Source organism: Salvelinus namaycush, chromosome 3, assembly GCF_016432855.1.
Source record: "Salvelinus namaycush isolate Seneca chromosome 3, SaNama_1.0, whole genome shotgun sequence".
NCBI lineage: Eukaryota > Metazoa > Chordata > Actinopteri > Salmoniformes > Salmonidae > Salvelinus > Salvelinus namaycush.
Genome location: NC_052309.1, coordinates 14,183,832 through 14,207,537, shown reverse-complemented (window position 1 = coordinate 14,207,537; position 23,706 = coordinate 14,183,832). Strand labels below are relative to the sequence as shown.

Genomic DNA, 23,706 nt, shown 5'->3' with positions numbered 1-23,706 from the left:
GAGAGAGAGAGAGAGAGAGAGATACACTTCAGCGAAGAGTCTCCATTGCACAGACAAGTGACTTCAGAGAAAAAGCCAAAGAGAACAGAAGAAAACCAAGGATTACATGGGTCCCTTTTTCTCCCCTCCTTGGATTCTTCATTTTGATGAGAAAAAGCTTTAGTTTTTCTGTTTAGAAATTGTTTATTTCATTCATTTTTTGAACATTTTTGCTGTCTCCCCGTACCCTCTTCTAACCCTCCCCTCATCTCATCCTCTCCAGAGGTGGTAGAGGTAGTTTCTCATTTGTATTTAATGAGGAGTGAGTGGTGGAGGGCGAGAGGTGCTTGTTCCCCAGCAGAGGTGTTTTGAGTTATGGACGTTGACACATTCCTTTGGAACACGAGAGGAATAAGCAGCAGCAGTGTTGTCGTCGTCAGCCGCCGGGGGTTCCATCTCCCGCTCTCAGCCCTTCTCCCTCTCCCCTCTCCAGCATGGTCCTTTCTGTGAGCCTCTCTCCAGTCCTCCCAGCTCCAGTACAATGTCCAGATGGACAGTGACTAAGGGTGCTGCCGCCTGGTCCTGCATTCGTCTGTCCCTCATCTCCACAATGCTCATCCTCCTGCTCTACCCGTTGCCCTCCACGTGTCATCACAATGCACCTGGGGTCGCCACTCACTCCGTGCTGCGCTTGCCCAGGGTGGCCAACACCTCTTCAGCCACTGTTGTGGGGAGGCATGTGCGCAGCTATAACCATCTCCAAGGAGACGTGCGCAAGAGGAAACTCTACTCCTATCAGAAGTTCTTTCTCAGGATTGATAAAAATGGCAAAGTCAATGGCACCAAAAACAAAGACGATCTCTACAGTAAGTAACCCCATAAAATATGCACTCCCTCAGCTTATGTTCTGTGAGTTTGGCTTCTTTTCTCTCCCCTCTCACATGTGGGTCCCATAGAGTTTGTGGGGTGGTGGTTTTCCCCCATTGTTATGGCATTGCTCTCAGATTTTTCTCCACTGCACATTCACACATAATAGGAACCTAACCTGGTATTCTGGTGGGCAGCAGTGGTGGGCAGCATAGATCATGTGTAGCCTGTGTTTCGTGTCTCTCTCTCTGCCTGGGCAGCAGAAGGTTCTGGAAGCAGCATGTTTGTTGTCTCAGTTACTCAGTGTACTTTCCTTTAGAGCACGTCTACTGGAACCAATTAGAAATAGCCTGAAGAACCCTTTTGTCTCTGAGCAAATATCTCAAAATAAACATCATCCCTGTATGTTTTCTTTTGTGACTTATTATATCACTTTATTATAGGTCATAATACTAGTGATAGTAGTGGCATATATAATGTTATCATTGTTTGAGGTTTTCATCAACCTCATCCCTTCCCAGTTGCCGTAGCAGTGTCCTTTACCCTTTATGGGCACGGCTGACATGAATCTCTCTAAGTGCTTGTCCATTCACACGCCCCTGCTGAGAATGACACCTCAGCTCCTTGTCATGCTGCTCAAAATGCTACAATTGCCTGCCTGGGTGCCGTAAAGTTTACTATGCAGTGAGCGATACACCAGACACCCAGGACAACACTCGCAGCACCTGACCGCCACAGTCTCTCTGTCCAAACTGGCCGTGCACTTTCTGAACTCTGAACACACTGTGGCCCTAATAAAAGAAGGCTTTGCCATATGGAGCCCATGTGGTGTGAGGCTTCTCCTCACTGACAGGCCCACTCAAACGCTGAGGCTGTGCAAGACATGGCTGAAGGAATTTCAATTAGCAGAGCTTCCTCTCGCCTTCAGCGCTCACAGCACTCACAGTTCAACCATTAGAATCAGACGTGTCAAAAAACACCAAAAGTTCAAGCTTTGAAATCAGGTCACGACATTAACACCCAGGCGTTGAATACTTAGATAGTTTGAAAGTCACTTTACAATATTCTATAGGGGCGTCTTTCTAGTTTATGGAAAGATAGCGGTAAAAAAAGAGAGAAAAAAACTAAAGAGAATATTGACTATTTTGCGGTGAGTGTACAATGCATGCTGCATGTGAGTTGTTCCCGCCAATAGCCAACCACATGTGAATGTAATGCGGTTGTCATTTGCTCCCACATTGACCTTAGGCACAAGTCTGGCTGGTAATAATGCTGAAACCAGATGCACAGAGCACTTCTTGGGGAATTCACATCCCATGCAGACCTAATACTATCCCATCTGAAGTGTAGCTAGACTGGGCCAGGAATGTCTGGGAGGGGGGTTACTCGCCACTTTTTTAGCCTCTAAGGAGATTTATACACAAAAACATTTTATATGAATCTAAAAGTAAAATGCCCACCAGGTTGCAGCAATGTCCTGTGTCCCGCTGACTTGAAACCCATCAGCTTGTGGTGAAAAGTCAAAGATGTGGCACAAGACGTGGTGATAAGCACGTTTTGGTTTATTTATTCAGAAACTGTGGAAACTACAGTTTAAAAACCAGGTCTCCTGGTTTGGTCCTAGAAAGGGGGACTTGTTGACTAGTTGAAATGTCTCAAGGTAGCAGGAAGATAGAGAGCTGCATGGTAATATTGCTATATGTTGGTGGTGATGATAAAGATGCTGGGGGAGCAATTGTTTTCTCCTTGCTCTGCAGTTTGTCCAGTCATAAACCCTGACAGTGGGACAGCTGAAAAAGGATCTTTATTGAGCAGTGGAAGGGAAATGTATCTGAGTACATGTGCATCTAGCCTGTCACCTTCTATTAGTCTATTAGTAGCCTGCCGCATCATGGAATTTGTTTTTTTGTTCAAATTAACAAAATATCAGAAGACTTTCCTCACCAGGACAGAGATGTGATGTTCTGTGCTGAAATAGGTTCACTTGGAGTGTCTCCAGAAAAATGTGTGAAAATGTGTCATACTTTGTGAGGCAAAGCAGACATTGAGTAGGTGTGTCTGTCTGTAAACTTAGATGTCATGGTAGACTGATGCGTGGCAGAATATGGTGAAATTGGCTCTAATTACACAGTGTGGGACCAGTAGACATTGCCTAGCCAGGCCTCCACTGCCCACAGAATTGTAGCCTGTTAGGGTCTTTAGCCTCTGCAGCTTTGATGTGCCCATGTACGGAGGCTAAATGTTTACGTACGGTAGAATCAAAAGCCAAATGAATGAAAGATCTTCTAATTAAATTAAATTAAAAGTCTGATAACATATCTTTCTGGAGAATGATATGATAATTAGTGCATGCTTTTGTTTATTTGTATAACCGTAGGTCAGTTTAAGCCAGACCTTTCAAGAATCATGGCACATTTCTTTAGGTGCAGGGTGAGAGTTGGTCCTTAGTTAAATATTCTTGGTACAAATACTTAGGTAGGACACACTACTTGGGCACAAACCTGGTTTCTTAGAGCCTCTTTGTGTGCTGTGTTGGTCAGGTCTGTGCTGCAGCCTGGCAAGTCTGTTACCCAGCCCCTTTCTCTCTCTCTCAGCCGGGCCCTCCACAAAAGACCCATCTATGCGCTGTTTGAAACCCAATCCAGCCCATATTGTGTGATTCCCTTTCAGAATCCATCTGCACAGTATCACTTTGTCACACTGTGTTAGCAGATATTACTCTCCAGTATTAGAATAGTATAGCACTGCATGTGTGAACCAAACAAACAAGCTTATTTTCATACTGAATCATCCAATATGTCCAATCTTTTTTGTGTTTTCTTATGTCACCAAGCAATAAGAAACTGTTTATAACAGATGGGCGTCTTTATCCTTAGTCATTCTCTCGGATTTGACATCTGGACCCCTCTCCTTTCCTCTCCCTTGCTTATCAATGAAACAAACTGGAATGAAATAAAACACCCTCTAATATACTTAACTCACCCACAGTGGACTATGGTCGGAAGTTATATACTGGGGGATGCTGGGGAGGAAGGGGGCCTGCTAATGAGCATCATTAGACCCTGACAGTTTTGATTGAGGGGACTTAGCAGTTTAGGGTTCAACTGCAGGTTGGATTGTGAGCTCCCCAGTCAGTCTCTTTCCAATCATGTTGTCAACTTTGTGGGGTGTACTTCACGGAGGGGACAGGCAAGTAGCCATCCATCCCCCTCTCACCCCATTCAGCCATTGCTCGATTCTGATGCTGCTTAATTAGTATTACAGACGATCTCTGCCAAAACGGGCTGTTCCGAAGCCAAACTCATTTGTTCGTGTCAAGTTCTAGGGCATTAAGAGAACATTGATGTGTTGTGCTCCCAGATGAGATGATGGTGTATAGCAAACACAGTGTGTTTGTAGTAGCAGCACTTCATCTGTCATGTCATGGTTCACTCCTTTCCTTATATAAGGACCCTGGACATTATGTTTTTTCATTTTATATTGCATCATTTGATACAGATACCTCTAGATCCTATATTCAACTTGCACCATGCACTTTTAACTGATGCCTTAATATACACTACTGGTCAAAAGTTTAAGAACACCTACTCATTCAAGGGTTTTTCTTTATTTGTACTATTTTCTACATTGTAGAATAATAGTGAAGACATCAAAACTATTATAAAAATATTGATAATACAGAAAATATGATAAAAATCAAGGGCTTGTTTGGATTTAACCAATTTCAAAGATTGTTTATATAACTTGACCTCCTTTAAGAAGACAGTAAACAGGGGGGTAGTTTAAAAAAAAGACATGTTTTGCCATGATGATGAAGTTATTATATCTACATTCAGCTTCCTGTCCTCCATTAGAAAACCAAACATGATGTTATTAAATGTTAAATGGGTATGAATAGATCATTATAGGTACACTACCGGTCCAAAGTTCTAGAACAACTACTCATTCAAGGGATTTTCTTTATTTTTACTATTTTCTACATTGTAGAATAATAGTGAAGACATCAAAACTATGAAATAACACATATGGAATCAAGTAATAACCAAAAAAGTGTTAAACAAATCAAAATATATAAGACCCTATAACTATCCAACCTTTAATAGTGGGTGTTATCCTCTGCTGGCCTGGCTGGCTGGATCTATCGCAGGATGCATCTCTTTCTGAGAAGATTTGTGAACGGAAATGGTTCTGACAAGAGGTATCATCTTAAGTGTTGCAAATGAGGTCTTAGTGTACAGCCCTCAAATTAAACTCTGGACCTCAAAGCCAGTTCCACTGCATTTTTTCATGGTTCCCCTCTTATCAGATTCAGATTGTTTAATACTCACATGTACAGGGTTGCAGATGTGATTGCAGGGTACAGTGAAAATCTTAGACTTCGAGCTCCAACATCAGAGACTGATTGAGACCTGGGACACCAGGTGGGTGCAATTAATTACCAGGTAGAATAGCAGGCTCCGGACCTCGTAGGGTCAGAGTTGAATACCTCTGGCACAGAGGATGGGGGGACTAGGTAAATCTAGAACTTTTATGGTTCCACCAGATCCTGGATGATGGAGGACAGGGGCTCTGATGTTCCATGGCTCAGCATTAGAACCATGTCTTAGCAAAAGAGCAATGGAATAGGCTATAGACTAGTGGTACTTTTGGCAATGGACTAATATGATTGGTTGGTGATGATCAATCAAAAGGGGCGAGTGGAAGTTGTAGAAATATTCGTTTTCCTAATAGTTATGTGTTTATGTTCCCTTTTTCTCAGCCCATAATTACAGTTATTGGCTCTTACGTGCTTCTTCATGAGATTTGTGGTGGTGTTGAAACACAAAGCTGTGTGTTCCCTCACTGGTTTGCATTCTCTTAGCAAGTGGAAGTGTGGTTGTGTGTCTCTTGATAATGTGTTTATGCGAGGATAGAAAAACACCATGATGTGAAATGTGTTCATGTGTAAGTAAATGTATGTTGTAACAGCACCCGTCTGCACCACACGGATGGTACTCTCTCTTGAGTGTTCTCCTTCTGTCTGTGGTTATAGTGCACATGTATGGTTCTCCTGGGAAATCTTAACCACACAGGCAATAAAAGTGAGTTATGAGGAGTGTGTGGATGTACAAAAGGTTAGTGCCAGCGTTTATTTTTATTATATTTGACCTTCGTAGACTTTCTCTTTTCTGATTCATAAATAATGACCGACTGTTTGACCAGGGGTTTGGAGAATGTGCATTCCAGCAGTTCTGAATGATGTCTAATTTACTGTTACGTCCTGTCCTTTTATATTTAATATTAGAAGCAACACGTTTAGGGATTATTTTATTCTAGACCAGGGGTGTCAAACATATGGCCCGTGGGAAACAAACTCGATCTACTTTAAAATGACTAAAACCAAATCTAAACTGTGTAGAATGATAATGGACCTACATTCATACAGTTTCTTGACTGTGTCCAGCTCGCTAATAATCACCTAAATGAAAGCTAGACATTCAGGGAGCATCAAACATTGCAAAAACGATAGATAGAGGACAAGTTTTGTTACCTTTTGACGACGAGGAAATATAACCAATTTTCAGTGATGCCCTCTGGACCTCGTTGAAGACCAAATGCCGCCCCCAGGGGAAAATGAGTTTGACCCTCCTGTTCAGGATTCAGGATAAATTATTACACATGAGTATTTTTTTTGCATTGCTTATGAAAACTGTTGTGCAAACATTCTGAGTGTTTCCATATGTGTTATTTCATAGTTTGATGTCTTCACTATTATTCTACAATGTTGAAAATAGTAAAAAATAAAGAAAAACCCTTGAATTACATTTGACTGGTACTGTAGGTTCTGGATGGCAGGAAGCTTGACCCCAGTGATGTACTGGGCTGTATGCATTACCCTCTGTAGCACCTTGCGGTCGGATGCCGAGCAGTTGACATACCAGGCAGTGATGCAACCGGTCAGGATGCTCTCGATGGTGCAGCTGTTGAACTTTTTGAGGATCTGGGGACCCATGCCAAATCTTTTCAGTCTCCTGAGGGGGAAAAGGTGTTGTCGTGCCCTCTTCAAGACTTTCCGTGGTGTGTTTGGACCATGATAGTTTGTTGGTGATGTGGACACCAAGGAACTTAAAACGTTCGACCTGCTCCACTACAGCCCCGTCGATTTGAATGGGGACTTGTTCGGCCCTCCTTTTCCTGTAGTCCACAATCATCTCCTTTGTCTTGCTCACATTGAGGGAGAGGTTGTTGTCCTGGCACCACACGGCCAGGTCTCTGACCTTCTCCCTATAGGCTGTCTCATCGTGTCGGTTATCAGTCCTACCACCGTTGTGTCATCAGCAAACAACTATATGTTGTATATAACGTTTCCCACATTTTCGGACTACTAAACAACTATTGATATAGAATACCGGAGAGTTACCTTAAGTGGCAAAGAAAACCAGAGGTGCCTCCACTATTCTAGCACCATTTCAACTTCAACATTTCAAAATCACCTATGATTAGTCTAATACAGTGACAAATAAAAAACAAAAACAATTTAGTCCAATCAATGTAAGCTAAATATCAGGTGGCTGTCCATTTTACTGATTTCTGTGTGTGTGTGTGTGTGTGTGTGTGTGTGTGTGTGTGTGTGTGTGTGTGTGTGTGTGTGTGTGTGTGTGTGTGTGTGTGTGTGTGTGTGTGTGTGTGTGTGTGTGTGTGTGTGTGTGTGTGTGTGTGCGTGCGTGCGTAAGTTAGTGGTGAAAAAGTACCCATTTGTCATACATGAGTAAAAGTACAGATACCTTAATAGCACAGATACCCAGTAAAATACTACTTGAGTAAAAGTCTAAAAGTATTTGTTTTTAAATATACTTAAGTATCAAAAAGAAATGGAATTGCTAAAATGTACTTAAGTATCAAAAGTAAAAGTATAAATTATTTTTATTTCCTTATATTAAGCAAACCAGACGGAACAATCTTCTCGTTTTTTTATTGACGGATAGCAGGGGCACACTCCAGCACTCAGACATCATTTACAAACTAAGCATTAAAATGTTGTGTTTAGTGAGTCCGCCAGATCAGAGGCAGTAGGGATGACCAGGAATGTTCTTTTGATAAGTGTGTGAATTGGACCATTTTCCTGTCAAAATGTAACGAGTACTTTTGGGTGTCAGTGAAAATGTACGGAGTAAAAAGTACATTATTTTCTTTAGGAATGTAGTGAAGTAAATGTAAAAGTTGTCAAAAATATAAATAGTTAAGTTAAGTACAGATACCAAAAAAAACTACTGAAGTAGTACTTTAAAGTATGTTTACTTAAGTACTTTACACCACTGCCCCCTACACCCCTACACCCCTCCACCCCCTACACTCTCTCCACCCCCTACACCCTCTACACACCCAACACAGGCTTGTGTTGACAATTTCTGACTTTAGACCTTTCAGCCAGTATCTCCCTTATCACAGGGGAAGTTGGAGCTGTTTAAAGAGGTTGTGCATTCACATAGATTTGTGAAGGCCTATTACAGAAAAGTTCAAACTTCATAATTTTGCTCATCTTCAACTAACCCCTGAACCCCTCTCAGGAAAAAAAGGTTGATCAGGGTAGCTTAGCTTTGTCTTCAAAACATCTTCTTCTTGTTTCTGCCCCCTCATTTGCCCTATTTAGAGTTCAACATGGAGGTATGGCGGTCCAGATGTATGCCTAACCTTTAACCCCATTACTTAAAGAGAGGGTCATTTGTGCCAGGGTTAGTCTAAGGGGGAACACAACTGTCTCCTCACTATCATTGTGTCCTGTCTGTCTCTAACAAGCTGCAGTCAGAGAAAAACAGAGAGCGAGAGAGAGAGAGAGAGAGAGAGAGAGAGAGAGAGAGAGAGAGAGAGAGAGAGAGAGAGAGAGAGAGAGAGAGAGAGAGAGAGAGAGAGAGAGAGAGAGAGAGAGAGAGAGAGAGAGAGAGAGAGAGAGAGAGAGAGAGAGAGAGAGAGAGAGAGAGAGAGAGAGAGAGAGAGAGAGAGAGAGAGAGAGAGAGAGAGAGAGAGAGTATGTGGTGCAGTGGTAGAAAATTATGATACCAAATTGTCATACTTGAGTAAAGTAAAAGATACCTTAATAGAAAGTTACTCAAGTAGAAGTAAATGTAAATATAATTGCAAAAATATAGTTAAAGTATCAAAAGTAAAAGTGTAAATAATTTCAAATCCCTTATATTAAGCAAAGCAGACGGCACAATTTTCTTGTTTAAAAAATGTACGGATAGCCAGGAGCACACTGCAACACTCAGACATTATTACAGATAGCCAGGGGCATACTGCAACACTCAGACAATATTACAGATAGCCAGGGGCATACTCCAACACTCAGACAATATTACAGATAGCCAGGGGCATACTCCAACACTCAGACAATATTACAGATAGCCAGGGGCATACTGCAACACTCAGACAATATTACAGATAGCCAGGGGCACACTGCAACACTCAGACAATATTACAGATAGCCAGGGGCATACTGCAACACTCAGACAATATTACAGATAGCCAGGGGCATACTGCAACTCTCAGACAATATTTACAAAAGATGAATTTGTGTTTAGTGAGTCCACCAGACCAGAAGCAGTAGGGATGACCACGTGTTATCTTGATAAGTGGGTGAATTTGACAATTTTCCTGTCCTGCTAAGCATTCAAAATGTAACGAGTACTTTTACAATATTTGCTTTATGAATGTAGTGAAGTAAAAGTAAAAGTTGTCAAAAATATAAAAAGTAGAGTACAGATACCCCAAAAAAGTGTAGGAGTTAAGTGTAGGAGTTAATACTTGTATTCGCGTTGTTTTGCAGTGGATGAATGTTAATTCACACAGGGGCCTTGACAACTTGTGACAGCTAAACTCAGCTGAACCTCTCATTTATATCGCCACACATGAACCCCAATAAATGGTTTGACTTCCTGCAAGGCTGTTTAAAGGCCCAGTGCAGTCAAAACTCAGTTTTACCTGTGTTTTATATTATATAGTACAACAGCTGATGAAACTAACACTGTAAAAGTGTGAAAAAAATGGGAAAAAATGGATTTGTTATTTCCTGATAGTTGCTGGTTGAAAATACAATCTACACAGGACCTTCCATGCGGTACATTTATTAATGCACCAACAACAAATAGAGTTTGAAAACTCTCTGCCATTAACACCTCGTTTTCAGTTTTCCCCTCCACACTCAGACCACTCCCAGACAGTCCTAGCAAAATACTTGCTTGAGAAATAGTTTTTTGCTAAAAAGCCATTTTTGCCATTTTGAATGGAAATCAATTACAGTAAGGTACTTAATTGTTACCCAGAAATGATTTGATAATGATATAAAATCGGCTGCATTGGGCCTTTAACTACTGTTTCTACTCAAAATTCAAATAAGGAAAGCTAGCAGTCTATGTGGTGACTCTTACCAAATTCGCTGGGGACAAGGGGAAACTGAGGCATGGCTCTAGGGGTCACAGTTTTCCCCTATTCTTTAAAAATCATTATTTAAGTATATTGTTTCAGCACTTTCCTGATATTCACCCATCAATTTACTCTTGTGTCAATCATTGACTCATCTAAACATGTTTGAAATAAGACTCAGATTACGTGAATCGCATAGTTCTGCCACTAAACCATCCAGCCACCTCTTTATTCTGTCTTCCAGCAACCTCTCAGCCCTTTGTAAACTCCAGTTTTCTTCTCTGAATGGATTATTTACCATGGAATTTTAAGTTGGCAATCTTTATTTTGATGAACTGGTTTTGAGTTTTCAATGTCTACCTTATTTGCTGAAATAGTGCAGATTCAAAGCCCTTACAGACATGCAGGAATGTACTTATTCCTTAAACCAAACCAGAATGTCAAAGGCTCACAATTCGTCAGAATGATTCAACAGAAGAGCAACCGTTGTACAGACTGTCAGCTCTGCAATAGTATGTTGTTGCCCAGAGCCCAGGATTGGTAAAGCTACATGGCAATTTCTCTTTTTTTGGAAGATGCACTGCTAAGTCTAACTTGGATAGGCCAATGTAGTTGAATGGTAAGCTGTCCAGGGAGGGAAAAGTGAGCATGTTTCATGTGTCTGGGTGCTGCAATGTTACAAACATTCACTAGGTCAGGTCAAAGTTGCAAATCATCGAGAACCACAGACATTACAACACATTCAGAGATGTGTACACACGCACACACACACACACCGAGTGTGGTGGGACAGATGGAAGTTGGTGAGCGAGAGAGGAGAGAGAGTCTTAATGGAATCATCAAAGGTAGCTCAAGGAGACCAGTGCTCCGACCAGAGACGCATCTGGAAGGTCGTCCCATTTTAAAGGAACAGGCAGGAATGCCAGCTAATTACCCATTGCATGCGTGAGAGGGGGGCTGTCCCTGGGCAACTAGTGGCTGGAGCAGGAGCCCTGGATCTTATCCGTCACAGATCCTATATCCCGACACCCACTGCTTTACTGGCTACTAATGCAACACGTTCCCACACTGGGCCAACACTGGTCCAACACTATCCCCATCCACATGGATGACTGCTCTCACATTTATAAGGGGGAACAGAGTGTGTGTGTGTGTGTGTGTGCGTGCGTGCTTGTGTTTTTGTGAATGTGTCACATACTCAATACCTGCCCTCAATCTGGAGGGGTCTAAAACAACAAACAGAAGACTGTAACACAACAGACAGAGGAAAAGCTGTTGATGCACTTTCAGCAGGAAATGTTGAAAGTTGTGGTGATAGGTCTGGAGCGGATTAGTTTGTTAGGCCTACCGCTTGAGTGCTGCAGTGCATGGGACTTTTCCCAGCAGTAAAAAGGCATCTGGACTTCAAAAACATGGCACCTTAAATCCCAATGACCCCAGGTTCATTACATAGCATGACGTAAAGAGTCTATAAAATGTCCAGAACAATTGGAATCACAACATTATGTTTACGCATGCATACCGTTTAGAAAATTCAAGAAAGGTTCTTAATTACCTTGCCAGATCAAACCCATAAACACACATTCATACCACTCAGTGCCCAATGACATGTTTTGACATTTACCGGCAAAGATTTGGTGCTATACCATGCTGCAGAACCAATAGCATTGGGTAAATCACATTATCGGAGAAGACTGCCTTTTTTTCTAAAACCAGCGTGAATATCAACATGCATTTAATTTGGTCTTCAATGTGCTTAATACCACCATGACATAATACACAAGTACTATTACCCGGCATGGTAAACTGATCTCAAACCATGCTAATGTGAATGTTCTGTCTCAGAAAAAATCTAATGCTATCTGTTGGCTGGAAAACAGAGCTCTGGTATTTGAAACATCACATTTATACTCAGTACAGGTGAATATTTTCTTCCAAATATCTGGATTGTCTTTTAATCATGCTTTGGTGCCATGTTTAAAATCACACACAGCTTGACAGTGTGGTTTCAATGTTACTCCCCTGTGTAAGACTGCCCCTAATGCTGAAGCTGTTCCATGGAGATGAACCCCTGTGCCATGGTGAATTTGACAGAGCATCAATCAGGCTGTCACCAATTGTCAGAGGGAAGATCTCTCAGATGTTAGTCACTCTAACCTCAAGGAACGCATATCAAACTTAGAATTGTTGAAAAGTGAAAACAAAACCTGGAGTGTTTTTATACTGAAACCTAACGGTTTTACAATTAAAACAAAGACAAGTACCTTGCCTTCTCACACCCAGTTGTAGGCCATCCAATGGGAGCAGAGCAGCAATATAATCTTAGGAAGGGCCTAGAAGATAAACTGCGGAAACACTTCCACAGCCCTCTTTAACCTTAAAGTCCTGCTCCAGTCTCCTTTTCAGCTAATTTATCACCTGAGTTAGTTAACAACAGGCACATCTCAATAGGTGGTCAAGGTAAGACATAACATGGCACAAATGGGGGAGGGGTCTTTCCTCTATTGTTCCTCAAGCACGGAGGGATGCCAGTGACATCAGAGGGCACCATCAGGCCAACTCCTTGAAGTCTGCACAAAAACACACTATTTTGTTCTAAACATTTTTTTCCCCCATGAAGTGTGTGTACATAACTGTATTTATACATGGGATCTTGTTTTTCAACAGGAAAAGTAAAAAACTGGAGTCACCCCTAACCATGTTTAGGACGCAGGGGGAGTGTGTAGGGGAGGTGAGGGGTGTAGAGGTGGTGGGGGTGTACAGGAGTTGAGGGTTATAGAGGTGGTGAGGGGTGTAAAGGAGGTGAGGAGTGTATTGGAGGTGGGGGTGTACAGGTGGTGAGGGGTGTAGACGTGGTGAGGGGTGTACAGGAGGTGGGGGTGTACAGGAGGTGAGGGGTGTAGAGGTGGTGAGGGGTGTACAGGAGGTGGGGGTGTACAGGAGGTGAGGGGTATAGAGGTGGTGAGGGGTGTAGAGGGGGTTGGTGGAGGAGAGCTGTGCTGCTCTGCAGTGTAATGAAGCCGGTCCTAAAGAGAGCCCAGACCCCTCTTCACTGATCTCTCAGGAGCCTGGGAGCCAGAGTCCTGTGGAGGCCAGATCAAAGGTGTGAAGCACTGCTGTCAGGAGCCAGCTCAGGGTCAACACCTGACCCCCAGCCCCACTCCCTGCCCTGCCACTACCCCAGTCCCACCTCCTCAGCCCCCTCCCCTGCCACTACCCCAGTCCCCCTGCCCAGCCCTCCCCAGCCTCCCTGCCAGCCACTACCCCAGTCCCCCAGCCTCCCTGCCCTGCCACTACCCCAGTCCCCTAGCCTCCCATCCCTCCCACTACACCAGCCCCAGCTCCATCCATGCCACTACACCAGCCCCAGCCACCTCCCTTGACACTACACCAGACATAGCCCCCTCTCCTGCCCTTGCCACTACACCTCCTACCACTGGCCCAGCCCAGCTCTAGCCCCTCCTACCTACCCCTGTAGAGTTGTGAACCAGCCCACTGATAATATGCTTCGCCAACAAGTTTCAGACCCAATCCCAAACCCCAACCCCAAACCGTGCCTCTTTAATAGGGCCTGAGCTGTCTCTACACCCCAGGATCTGGAAGGTTAATTGGAAAGACATGCCTGTCATGGGGGCAGCAAGTTGGAGTTCCCAGGACAACTATGCACACAGTCTGGGGTGACAACATTGGTGGTCTTGTGGCATCTAAGCTGCTTGAACTGTAGTATAGAATTGGTGTCTGGTGTTGATGAGAAAATGTAAGTTCTCTCAGAATACGACATGCATTGTATGTGCTGTAGTAGAGTCTAGGGATAGAAATGGGGAGGCTTAGCAGTAAAGTCGGCTGGATGTGTCACGGACCTTCAAAATTGAACCCAGAAGCAGACCAGGACAAGGAGCGTAGGAAGAAGGTGAGTATTTATTTACAAGAAAATGTGAATGGGTAGATATATCCGGGTGGCGTAGCGGGCATCGGTGGTGAATTGATGGGAGTAAATAGGTGAATCCAATGGAGTAGCGGAATCCTCCGTCGACCAGGCGGGAATGGGGTGAATGATCCGGGTGAGTAACTGAAGGCAAAACAAACGGAGGTAAGTTCAAGGCAAGCAATACGTAAACAAAAATAACAAAACAAATACTATCCAACTGGAGTCTGATACTATGGCACCACATACTATTCATGGCTAACGATCCGGCAGGGAATGGATGTCAGGTCAGAGCTTTTGAAGGGAAGAGGTGATGATCAGGACAGGTGTGCAGATTACTGATGGGATACAGGTGCGGGTGAACATCAATCTCCCAACAAGCTAATTCGCCCGGCAACCAGACAGGATGCGTTCCAGGACACCGGAAACACACTCCAGGACAGAAACACAGGCAAACACAGACTCAGGAAGCGGGATTCGTGACAGGATGAAGCAACAAATGTTTAGGTAATTATGACAAGATGTGATAATGTGAGTTCTGTCACCCTGCCAAGAAACCACGTCCCTCTGTGGAGATAGAGGGTCCGTGGGCAGGGACGGGACGGGAGGAGAGAGGCCACCTACAGAGCCTAGGGTATAAGGCAAGGCTGCTGCCAATGGGAGTCACACCAGGCAGATGACTCGACCACCCAATGGACAGTCAGTGAACAGAACTGAACTGAGCCACCAGCTGTCTGCTCTTCAGTAACCCTGTAATTAGCAGACCTGGCCTCTGCTAATGGTACTGTAGGAGAAACCCCAGACACACACATTACTCAAATACTGTGAACACATCAACCAATTGAGGTTGAAAGAGATAGAAGTCACGACTTACCTTATCCAAACCAAGGTATTTCAGAAATGTTTTACCTGAGCTCATACAATATCACAATACACCATAAACACACTACCCCTTCTTCTGTGCAGTGGTAAATTCCTTTAGTGAGGCAAGCAAACATTGGACCACAAATCTAGGTAGCACAAATACAGTTTCATACAGTGAAATGAGGCGGAAAACTGATTTTGGACTCTGTTAAAGTCTTGTCCATCTCTGGAACTAACCCTTCATTAGCAATGAAGAATGCAGTCGACTGTTACAGGACCTTGAGGCCTGGTTTTACTGAATCTGCAATATAAAACTAACACAGTCCTGCTATATACACAGGTGTTTTTCTTAGTAGTTTCAGAAAAATGTTGATTGCAGAATGTCAGCACCTTATTTTCTTGTTCATTAAGAAAACTCTGGTTATTACACTTTCAATATTGGTCATAAAACTTAAAAGTCCACCCTCACAAAACAAAAATGTCAGTTTTGGTCGACGTGCCAACAACAGGGAGAAAAAAACAACCCCCAAACATAAAAAGAAAACAGATTGAGGAGGAAGCAACAGGGGCAGAAGGAAGATGAACAGACGTAGATGCAGTTAGAGATAAGAGAGGGACAAGAGAGAGAGAGATAAACGACGTAAAGAGAGGTAGAGTAAGGATACTAATTTTACTGTTGTGAATGAAGGGCCGATGAGAAAATGGGTCTGGCCCTGTGCTGTGCTGTGTTGTCATATTACAGGGGAGCTAGAATTTTAAGAGTTATTTTGAACCAGTCACTCTTGCGCAGATGGTGAAGGTGTTTGTTTCAGTTTGTGTGTTTAACTGTGACTGTGTGTCAGTGTGAGTGTGTACAGTAGGTGCAAGTCTATGCAGTGTGTTGTATTTCCACACAATTTCATTATCCCAAGTAGGCTCAATACACCTGTATCATTTGGCATTGCCTCTCTCTCCCTGTGTCTCTCCTTCTCTCTCTCCCTCTGTCTCTCCCTCTCACTCCCTTTGATAAGGAATTATTCCTCTCTAATCTGACTGACTGTCATCCAATCATCCCCCCTTCCCATCCCCTGTTCATGAAGCTGAGGAAGGCAGAGGAGCAGAGAGCAGGCCGATAGCCTTAACACCACTCAATAGCTGTGTGCAACCAGAGCCCATACGGAAGGGGCTCTCTCACGCCCGCCATGTATAGAGAAGCCTGTCTAATCTGTCTGTTGAGTGGTGGCCACACTGCTTGTTCTGCCGGTTCACAGGTGCAGATAAAACCTCTCTGCCTTTTGAAATATGTCTATACATATGCAGGATCTTAATTTGAGCCAGTTCCCTACAGCAGGAAAATAATCCTGCAGCAACATAAGCGAAAATCAAGTCTGAAATTTCAAAGTGGAAATCCCAAACTTCAGGAGACTTTTAAAACCTCAAATACACCACAAGTTTAACATTTCCTGATGGTATAATTATTATGTTCTCAAAATACTTGACTCTTGCCAAGTAAAAACGCCTAGAAGAAGCAGAGAACCATGCCCACTAGAATGTTGTACTGAAACATGAGGTACATGTAGGCTTCATTTATCTACCGTTGTAATTGATTGCAAATATACTGCACGTCTCCACAAAGTACTTAAAAAGTAACTCAGATTGCAAATTTCAGAAAGCTATTGATCGATATGACAGATATTTGAGGTCTTGCCATGTAAAGTGTGATTGGAATTAATTCACTCCAATATAAGGATTCCTCAGCCACAACTAGGCCCCGTTCTTCATTGTCTATGTCGCTAATATTGTCTCTAATATTATCTACATAGCATGTCGCTAATAGCATAGCCACATTCTTAGGCTGATGGAGTAGCGTTAGCTGTTTGGTTCTTTTGAGTTAGCATGCAAGCTATTTTGTTCTCGATTAAACATTCAGATAGTGAGATTCCCACGAGGATAAGAAGTCTCCTCTCCTGCCTTAGAAGGTAACAGCGATAATAACACTTTCCTATTTCCCCCTGTGACTCATCTGTCTTGTGTGTGTGTGTGTGTGTGTGTGTGTGTGTGTGTGTGTGTGTGTGTGTGTGTGTGTGTGTGTGTGTGTGTGTGTGTGTGTGTGTGTGTGTGTGTGTGTGTGTGTGTGTGTGTGTGTTTGTGTCACATGTGTGTATGTCGGTCTGTGTTTCTGAGTGTATGTGTATGTGTGTCTGGGACACAGAGTACCAGTGGGGCAAACCTCTTCAAGATTAATCAATCCCGCAGTTGTGTGCGCTTCCTGGGAAATTGATGCAAGCAAATAGTAAAAAGACTTATAAATAAATGACACAATAAATGACACAATAAATAATAATGTTTGTGTTGTCTGTGGCAGGGGCGAGGCCATACGTTAGCAAGGGAAAGCAGATTTACGCTCGCTGTACATTACAGAGAACGGACACGGTGGGAGACAATAAATATGTTGCAGGAAAGCTCTCCTGCAACAGTGTGACCAAATTAAGATCCTACATCTGTATGTTTTCACACTCCTCCTTTGGACGTTGTTGTCTTTGACTGTAGAAGGAAAACTAGGGGATGGGAAGTCTGACTAGAAGTCATGACCTTTGAGTAGAATCAACAGCTGCAGACTGTATTGGTTCTAAGGTGAAGTTGGTTTACACGGAAGTCCCTGGCAGGGGTAGACTAGAGTCCCCAAGTGAGATACTCTTCCTAAAAACTGTTAACCATAACATGTAGCCCAGTACAGTACAGGCACAGAACACATAGTCCAAATAGGAAGATACCACTGATCAAAGAACCCTGCAACATCCCTCCTAAAAGCAAATCAAATCAATTTGTATTGGTCACATACACGTGATTAGCAGATGTTATTGTGGGTGTAGCAAAATGCTTGTGCTGCTAGCTCCGACAGTGCAGTAATATCTAACAAGTAATATCTAACAAATTACACAACAAATACCCAATACACACAAATGTTAGTAGGAATGAAATAAGACTATATACAGTTGTGGCCAAAAGTTTTGAGAATGACACAAATATTAATTTTCACAAAGTCTGCTGCCTCAGTTAGTATGATGGCAATTTGCATATACTCCAGAATGTTATGAAGAGTGATCAGATGAATTGCAAATAATTGCAAAGTCCTCCTTTGCCATGCAAATTAACTGAATCCCCAAAAACATTTCCACTGCATTTCAGCTCTGCCACAAAAGGACCAGCTGACATCGTGTCAGTGATTCTCTCGTTAACACAGGTGTGAGTGTTGACGAGGACAAGGCTGGAGATTACTCTGTCATGCTGATTGAGTTCGAATAACAGATTGGAAGCTTCAAAAGGAGGGTGGTGCTTGGAATCATTGTTCTTCCTCTGTCAACCATGGTTACCTGCACGGAAACACGTGCCGTCATCATTGCTTTGCACAAAAAGGGCTTCACAGGCAAGGATATTGCTGTCAGTAAGATTGCACCTAAATCAACCATTTATCGGATCATCAAGAACTTCAAGGAGAGCGGTTCAATTGTTGTGAAGAAGGCTTCAGAGCGCCCAAGAAAGTCCTGCAAGTGCCAGGACCGTCTCCTAAAGTTGATTCAGCTGCGGGATCGGGGCACCAGCAGTACAGAGCTTGCTCAGGAATGCCAGCAGGCAGGTGTGAGTGCATCTGCACACACAGTGAGGCGAAGACTTTTGGAGGATGGCCTGGTGTGAAGAAGGGCAGAAAAGAAGCCACTTCTCTCCAGGAAAAACATCAGGGACAGACTGATATTCTGCAAAAGGTACAGGGATTGGACTGCTGAGGACTGGGGTAAAGTAATTTTCTCTGATGAATCCCCTTTCTGATTGTTTGGGCCAACCGGAAAAAAGCTTGTCCGGAGAAGACAAGCTGAGCGCTACCATCAGTCCCGTGTCATGCCAACAGTTAAGCATCCTGAGACCATTCATGTGTGTGGTTGCTTCTCAGCCAAGGGAGTGGGCTCACTCACAATTTTGCCTAAGAACACAGCCATGAATAAAGAATGGTACCAACACATCCTCCGAGAGCAACTTCTCCCAACCATCCAGGAACAGTTTGGTGACGAACAATACCTTTTCCAGCATGATGGAGCACCTTGCCATAAGGCAAAAGTGATAACTAAGTGGCTCGGGGAACAAAACATCTATATTTTGGGTCCATGGCCAGGAAACTCCCCAGACCTTAATCCCATTGAGAACATGTGGTCAATCCTCAAGAGGCGGGTGAACAACCAAAAACCCACAAATTCTGACATACTCCAAGCATTGATTATGCAAGAATGGGCTGCCATCAGTCAGGATGTGGCCCAGAAGTTAATTGACAGCATGCCAGGGCAGATTGCAGAGGTCTTGAAAAATAAGGGTCAACACTACAAATATTGACTCTTTGCATCAACTTCATGTAATTGTCAATAAAAGCCTTTGACACTTATGAAATGCTTGTAATTATACTTCAGTATTCCATAGTAACATCTGACAAAAATATCTAAAGACACTGAAGCAGCAAACTTTGTGAAAAATTATATTTGTGTCACTCTCAAAACCTTTGGCCAGGACTGTACATATGGACGAGCGATGTCAGAGCGGAACGGACTAAGATACAGTAGAATACTATAGAATACAGTATATACATATGAGATGAGTAATGCCAGATATGTAAACATTAAGTGACTAAGATACCGTAGAATAATATAGAATACAGTATATACATATGAGATGAGTAATTGCAAGATATATAAACTTCATAAAGTGACGAAGATACCGTAAAATAGTATAGAATGCAGTATATACATATGAGATGCCTACAGGCAGCAGCCTCTAATGTGCTAGTGATGGCTGTTTAACAGTCTGATGGCCTTGAGATAGAAGCTGCTTTTCAGTCTCTCTGTCCCAGCTCTGTACTGACCTCACCTTCTGGATGATAAAGGGGTGAACAGGCAGTGGCTCGGGTGGTTGATGTCCTTCCTGTGCTGTAAAGTAGGTGTCCTGGAGGGCGGGTAGTTTGCCCCCGGTAATGTGTTGGGCAGACCGCACCACCTTCTGGAGAGCCTTGTGGTTGCGGGTGGTGCAGTTGCCGTACCAGGCGGTGATACAGGCCGACAGGATGCTTTCAATTGTGCATCTGTAAAAGTTTGTGAGGGTTTTAGGTGACAAGCCAAATTTCTTTAGCCTCCTGAGGTTGAAGAGGCTCTGTTTTGCGCCTTCTTCATCACACTGTCAGTGTGGGTGGTCCATTTCAGTTTATCAGTGATGTGTACGCCAAGGAACTTGAAGCTTTCCACCTTCTTCACTGCGGTCCCATCAATGTAGATAGGGGGGTGCACTCTGCTGTTTCATGAAGTCCACGATCATCTCCTTTGTTTTCTTGACATTGAGTGAGAGGTTGTTTTCCAGGCACCACACTCCCAGAGCCCTCACCTTCTAAAAGTGGGTCCCCCCATGTCTCAGGCCGCCCATTAAATCACCCCAGAATGGCAGGATGTTAGAAATGTGTGTCCAAGGAGTGAGAAGAGGGATGGCTCAAATGAAAGATGTCACAGGGGAGGAAGAGTGAAGGTGAATCAGTACCAACTGGTCCCATTAATTACCCTGACTAGCCTGTCAAAGGCCACCTTATGAGACAATATCTCCTCTCCTCTGACCCAGGCTAGGAGGCTCCACACTGGGCCAGACCAGCCACCAAGGCCCTGCCTACTTGCTTGATACAAAGACCCACTTCCACCAAAATTGGTTCTGAGCTAATCCCCTCTAACCCATGATAGCTTTATGGGTTTATGCAACTGACTTCAGGATGAAGGCGTGGGGAAAAGGAGACTAGTTACCACAGCTTTAATCAGTAATTGGTTCAAGAAACATTTAGACTGCAAACTGATACTTACATTTCGGCTTTCCCCAGCGTGCCGCTCCGAAAACAAACAAAAGTGGAGAATTTTTTTCCGAGGCTTAGCCCTGGCCAACACCTTCCACTCAGGATTTATGGCCCGTTAGCATAGGTATGAAATGTCGGCTCAGGCTCAGCCTGTCTGTTTTCCATGACTGGCACACAGACACACAGCCAGGCAGCCAATTAGGAGTCTGTGGTTTTCTGAGGGATCAAGCAAAGATGACAGTGATTATTTAAAACATGGGCAGGGATAACAGGCAGGGATAACAGTGTTAGTTGACCCCCAGTGTGGCTTAGATGGGATTCTGTAGTGTAGATGACTCAATAGGTTCAGTAAACATACTGGAAAGAACTACCTACAGTAACTTACAACATCATGGACTACAACATACTGTATCCCATTACAGATGTAGGATCTGTATTTAACCTTTATTTAACTAGGCAAGTCAGTTAAGAACAAATTCTTATTTACAATGACGGCCTACCCCAGACGACGCTGGGCCATTTGTGCACCACCCTATGGGACTCCCAATCAAGGCCAAATGTGATACAGATAGATTCAAACCAGGGACTGTAGTGACGCCTCTTGCACTGAGATGCAGTGCCTTAGACCGTTGTGCCACTCGGGAGCCCAATCTTAATTCGAGCCAGTTTGCTACAGAAGGAAAATAATCCTGCAGCAACAGGAAATGTGAATTATTATGTTAATTATAATTCATGGATATTTTTGTAGGGGTTGAGGTTGGGCAAATCAAGTCTGAAATTTCTAAGTGGAAATCACAAACTTTAGAAGACTTTTAAAAACGTAAATACACTACAAGTTTGCATTTCATGCTTTGCAGGAACATTTTCTGCAACAAAATAGTGATCAAATAAAGATCCTACATCTACAGTATACATTAACTGTTACAGTTACTTAATCAACTGGCCTGCCTGCATGCTACAACAGAAAATAAACAATGGAGCCTAACAACTCTATGCAGTCAAAACAGAGACACTGCTAGCTTTTTCAAGCATTTCAATGACTCAATGACTTCTATCACATCAGTTTATTGGCCTGGTATAACTAACTTAGAATGTTTCTGTGTGTCCGTCAGGTGTGCTGGAGATCAAGTCAGTGGATGTTGGGATCGTGGCCATCAAGGGGCTCAGCAGTAACTTTTACCTGGCAATCAGCAAGAAAGGAGAGCTGTACGGCGCGGTAAGTTTAGCCCGTCATGAAATTCACACACAGAATAACAATATCCCTAACAAAAACTGGAGCTAATTATTTGGTTGAGTATACAAACTTCCCATTAGACTGATTCAGTGTTCAGAACACTCACTAGTTAGATGCCAGCTAGTGTTTTCACACTGCCACTCTACTGCTGAAATCAAGTCTCCTTTGATGTTGTGTGAGAGCTCTGCTCTCCCCTGTCCTCGGGCTCTTAGAGAAGCCTACGGTTGTTTTAAAGGACAGTTCCACTCCACTGCCCATAAATAATCCCCTAGCACAAGTCGGCCCGGCCAAAAGAGATGTCGTCTAGAAGAAAGTAAGGCGAGGCGCCCCTATCGCCCCTATCGCCCCTCTTTCCCAAACACACAGATCCTCCCATATACCACACCATGCTTGTGCTCCGCTTTATTCAGACCAGAGAAACACAATGCAACAGCTTCTCCATTCTACTAAAAGCCCTCAAGGGCTACCGGCACTGTTTCATGTGCTCTCATACAACATCATCTGAAACATAACAGTGAAAGGCTGTTACTACGGCTCTCTCAATAGTGAAATCAGATTAAATGAGACACAAAAAGAATTCTAGCTAGGAAAATAATTCCCAATGACGTATTCTACTATGTCACACTAAAGTACTGTCATTCATTCAGTAAAGCTTTGGTGGCTTGTCTGTCCCTCATTAAACAAGCATTACATTCTGATAAGCTTGTTCTAACTTCATATATACCATTTGGTGGGAGATCATTTTCACACACGTTTCCATGAGAAAGAGGTAGCCGACATGAGTTAAACACACTAGGCAAAAAAAATATTCTCATATGCTTTGGGAACATTCACTTTACTTCTGGAACTAATTAGCTGTGGCTCAAGAGCATTTTGGGAAAGGAACATTCTTTACTGGATCACAACTGTATTCATTTTCGTGTCTAGTTAGTCAGAACACTGAATGACAAGAGCAGTCTGTTAGAAGCCTGATGGAACCCACTGCTGTTATGACTCTGCAAGTCTGCATTTACACTGTTGTTTAGCTTGCCTTATTGGAGCCAAACAAACTGGATATCTGGATGGGAACTTCTGCTTCATAAATAAATTATGCAAATGTGACCCCAGTTCCATTGCCTGTGCTGCTACAGTTGTTGAATCACTCACTCACAATTTGTTTTTATTGTTTGTTCTCCAGAGGGACTTTGGTGTTGACTGTCGGTTGACCGAGCGGATTGAGGAGAACAGGTACAACACCTATGCCTCAGCAGAGTGGCGGAACAAGAAGAAGCCCATGTTCGTGGGGCTGAGCGCCAACGGCAAGCCCATGAGGGGCAAGAAAACACGAAGGAAAAACACTGCCACCCACTTCCTGCCCATAGTGGTGTAGCCACCTCATTGGACAGTTCCTTCCCCTGTGAATGTTTCACTGCACTGAGGAGAAAGACCGGAAACCTTCAAAGACATAATGGAGTCATATGGAGTCAACTTTTGAACTCATTATCATGGAGTCTGACTGATGATGTCACATATTTGTTTTTAAGTTATGAGTCGGCACAAGAGAAAATATGAAATGTTTTTCTGTGCCAAATAATTTTCAATTAATGAACT

General features: G+C 43.3%; 1 protein-coding gene across 1 annotated transcript; it reads left to right on the top strand.

Annotated features, from left to right (window-relative positions):
- The first annotated feature begins 520 nt into the window (after positions 1 to 520).
- On the top strand, positions 521 to 23,485 carry LOC120044229 (fibroblast growth factor 10-like). The gene is made up of 3 exons (XM_038988835.1): positions 521 to 845; positions 21,995 to 22,098; positions 23,294 to 23,485. Exons 1-3 carry the CDS (start codon positions 521 to 523, stop codon positions 23,483 to 23,485), a joined length of 621 nt encoding a protein of 206 aa, XP_038844763.1.
- Positions 23,486 to 23,706: the final 221 nt, after the last annotated feature.